Here is a 2,891-nt window from a genome sequence, read left to right as displayed (position 1 = left end):
AGAGGCTGGGGCTCACCCTGCTCCTCCCTTCCCACCCCCAGCAGCCGCTTCGGGAACCAAACCCCATTCCCCTTGCTCCCCGCATAAAAAATAAGGAGGAAAAAAAGAAAAAAAAAGAGCAAGGGCGATGGGGGGACACGGGTCTGTCTCGGGTGGCTGCGAGAGCCCCGGCCGGGAAGGGCAGCGGCACCCATCTCCATCCCTTGCCTTCATGGCAAACCTACTGGGCTTCACCACCGGCCCCTCCCGACCTCATCTCGTCAGGATTTATTAACACGTGTAAGTCCATGTTATCGGTCTCCGGCCAGCTTTATCCCTCCAAATTGTTTGAGAAGGAAACTCCTTGGTAAATGCTGATAATAAAGCATTTCTAAAGTGCTCCGACATACACATATCAACGAGTAAGCCAATACATTGTTTGTTATAACCCTGTAGCCTGCAGTTTATAGCACAATTAGTTACAGGTTTTTATAGCATCTATTTAGTATTTTGGAAAAAAATATGTTATAAATATAATTGTTATATTCTATTGTACTTTATAGACAGAGAAAGTTATATGAGTAATAATAACTCTCACGGCTTCGACAGCATTTCCCAGCTCCCAAGAAAAAAAAAGAGGGCTACAAAGAGCTGCTTTCCCAGGAGCGGGTAGGTGGTGGTGGTACCTGCGGGGTACAGGCAGGGAGACCGGGGCGGGGGGTCCAGCGCATGGCCAGGCTCGCGGGGATCGGGATCAGAGCAGCCCGGAGCGCAGCAGCAGCTACAGCCGACCCGCGCCTTGCCCCTGCTCACGCCCTTGGTACAAAGCGTCGCCGCTCGCCCAACGCCACCCTGGTCCTGCTAAAAATATCCAGCTCCTGAGCCTGGGGGAGGCTGAGGACGTCCCCACTGCTGTCCCCAGGGCAGTGCCGGGTTTCTGCTCCCCATGTGCCTGGTGCCGCAGGAGGCGACGCCTGGGTTCAGTCCAGCCCCGGCGAGGCTGCTTCCCTTTCCTCCTCCTCCTGCCCCAGTGAGTGTCCCCGGTTGCCTGGACTTGGCTTTCCGTCCCCCCTGGACTTCTTGTCGGAGATTCCCGAGGTGTCAACACCACCTGTAACGCCCTGCACCCCCTTCTTTGAAATGGAATTAAAAATCAGGTCTGTCCCCGCCTTGTTCTGTACCTGCCTCACTGCTCTTTGCCCATGGCACCAGATTGCTCGCCGCCCCACTGCTGCTCTCGCAGCCCTTCTGGATTATTTTTTGCCTGCAGGTTTTGCATCCTCAAGGCCCTGGCGCTCGCCCTTGCTGCTCCTGTGCAGGGGTGCAGGTCTGGCTTCATCCTCTCTTGGAAGATGGGGCTCTTCTGGCCCCCGGGGGGCTCTCGGAGGGATGTTTGCTGTGCACACAGGCAAGCAGACCAGCTGCAGGAATTCCCTTTGCCAGCCATGGCCCCCCATCAGGATTATCCCCTCTCCATCCCCACCCACACAGAAAAGATGCTGAAACAGAAAAGCTTTGGTACATCTCTATTGCACAAACAACATTTCCGGGTCCGTGGCTGCAGGCTTGGGCGTGCAGTGGTGCCTCCAACGAGCCTTGGGGACAGCCTGACCACGACCGCCCGGGTGAGCACCCACCCCCACCCCGGGTCTCCCACCTTCGCCCATAAGGAGCCTGCAGGGCCCAGCAAGGGTCACCCCCTGGGACACACCTCTCTCCCCCCCGACCTGAGCAACTCAAACACTCATTAAGGCTCTTGGTGCTGTAAGACATGAGGATGCTTAGTCCCATTGTACAGATGGGGAAGACTGAGGTGCAAGATGGTTTGTGTGCTTGGATGCCAGGTGCGGGGTGTCCCCCATTTAGGGGGACGCTGTAGGGGCTGGTTACACCCCTCTTCCCTGCAGAAAGTGACCCATTCTCTCAATTTGGGGCTGGATTTTTCCATCCAACCAGTACAAGAGTGCCTGTTTAGAAAGAGAATTACTAAGTAAAAGAAAACCCCATGGGTCCAAAGAGCAAGGTGGGGGGACCCCCTGGGGTGCCTGGGAGCAAATCCATCGCACTGTCCCCACTGACCTTGGGCACCGCAGCTCCAGCTTTGGCATCGTTCCCAACTTTGAACGAGTAAGGGGGTCTGTCCCGCGATACGGGCCCCGGGGGGCTGGCGGGCGCTGCCCCAGTGGGGTGGGGATGCGCGAGGGGCGCTTGCCTGGTCGGTGGTCGCGCCGGGGACGCACCTTGGGCCGCAGCTTCAGCTTGTAGATGGAGGGCACACGCTCGGGTTTCTTTAGGCACCGCCGGGGCTTGGGGACGTTGCTGGCCCTGGCTCCCTGTGGGGTCTGGCCCCTTGCTCCCAGCTCTTCCACCTCCCCTCCATCCGGGAGGGCAGTGGGCTGTGGGGCAGCTTGTGGGGGCATTTTGGGGACCCAGCTCCCCAGCCCCACGGGACGCAGGGGCTGCCGCCCACGGCAGAGCTCCTCCACGACCCTGCTGTAGCCAGGGGGCTGCGTGTGCCCCCAGCACTCCCGCAGCCCATTGCTCCCCCCGCTGGGGCCACAGGCTCCCCCTGGTTCATCGGTAGGCACCTCGGGTCCCTCAGCATCCCCAGCCCTTGGGCTTGGGGCTGGCTGGCACTGCTGGGTCCCCTGGGGACCCCCCCCCACAGCACAGACCTTGCACCCATCTGTAAAATGAGTCAGAGGGCTGGGGGGCTGGCAGACGGCCAGGCTGGCTTTGACAGGAGCTTTAGCACTGCCGTCCTGTTTTGGAGGCCGGCTGGAGGAATTTTGGGGTGAGGGTGTTGGACCGCAGCTGAGAGCTCCCCGGTTCCCTTCCCGCAGGCTTTTCCAGCTCTGTGAGTCTCTCCGGGCAACCTGGTGTGGAGGGGTGGCACAGACCTTGATGGGGCT

General features: G+C 59.4%; 1 protein-coding gene across 1 annotated transcript in view; it reads right to left on the bottom strand.

Annotated features, from left to right (window-relative positions):
• Positions 1-1,165: 1,165 nt before the first annotated feature.
• The window catches only part of GAS2L2 (growth arrest specific 2 like 2), a 5,441-nt gene continuing 3,715 nt past the window's right edge, over positions 1,166-2,891 (bottom strand). Inside the window, 3 exon segments of the mRNA XM_035900541.1 lie at positions 1,166-1,375; positions 1,617-1,653; positions 2,059-2,891. The exon segment at positions 2,059-2,891 is cut by the window's right edge and continues 28 nt beyond it. Of these exon segments, the coding sequence (XP_035756434.1) occupies positions 1,166-1,375; positions 1,617-1,653; positions 2,059-2,891 (1,080 nt within the window).

The sequence above is a fragment of the Egretta garzetta genome, unplaced genomic scaffold (assembly GCF_000687185.1).
Source record: "Egretta garzetta isolate BGI_Z169 unplaced genomic scaffold, ASM68718v1 scaffold108, whole genome shotgun sequence".
NCBI classification, from domain to species: domain Eukaryota; kingdom Metazoa; phylum Chordata; class Aves; order Pelecaniformes; family Ardeidae; genus Egretta; species Egretta garzetta.
This window is presented reverse-complemented; position numbering and strand designations above follow the sequence as displayed.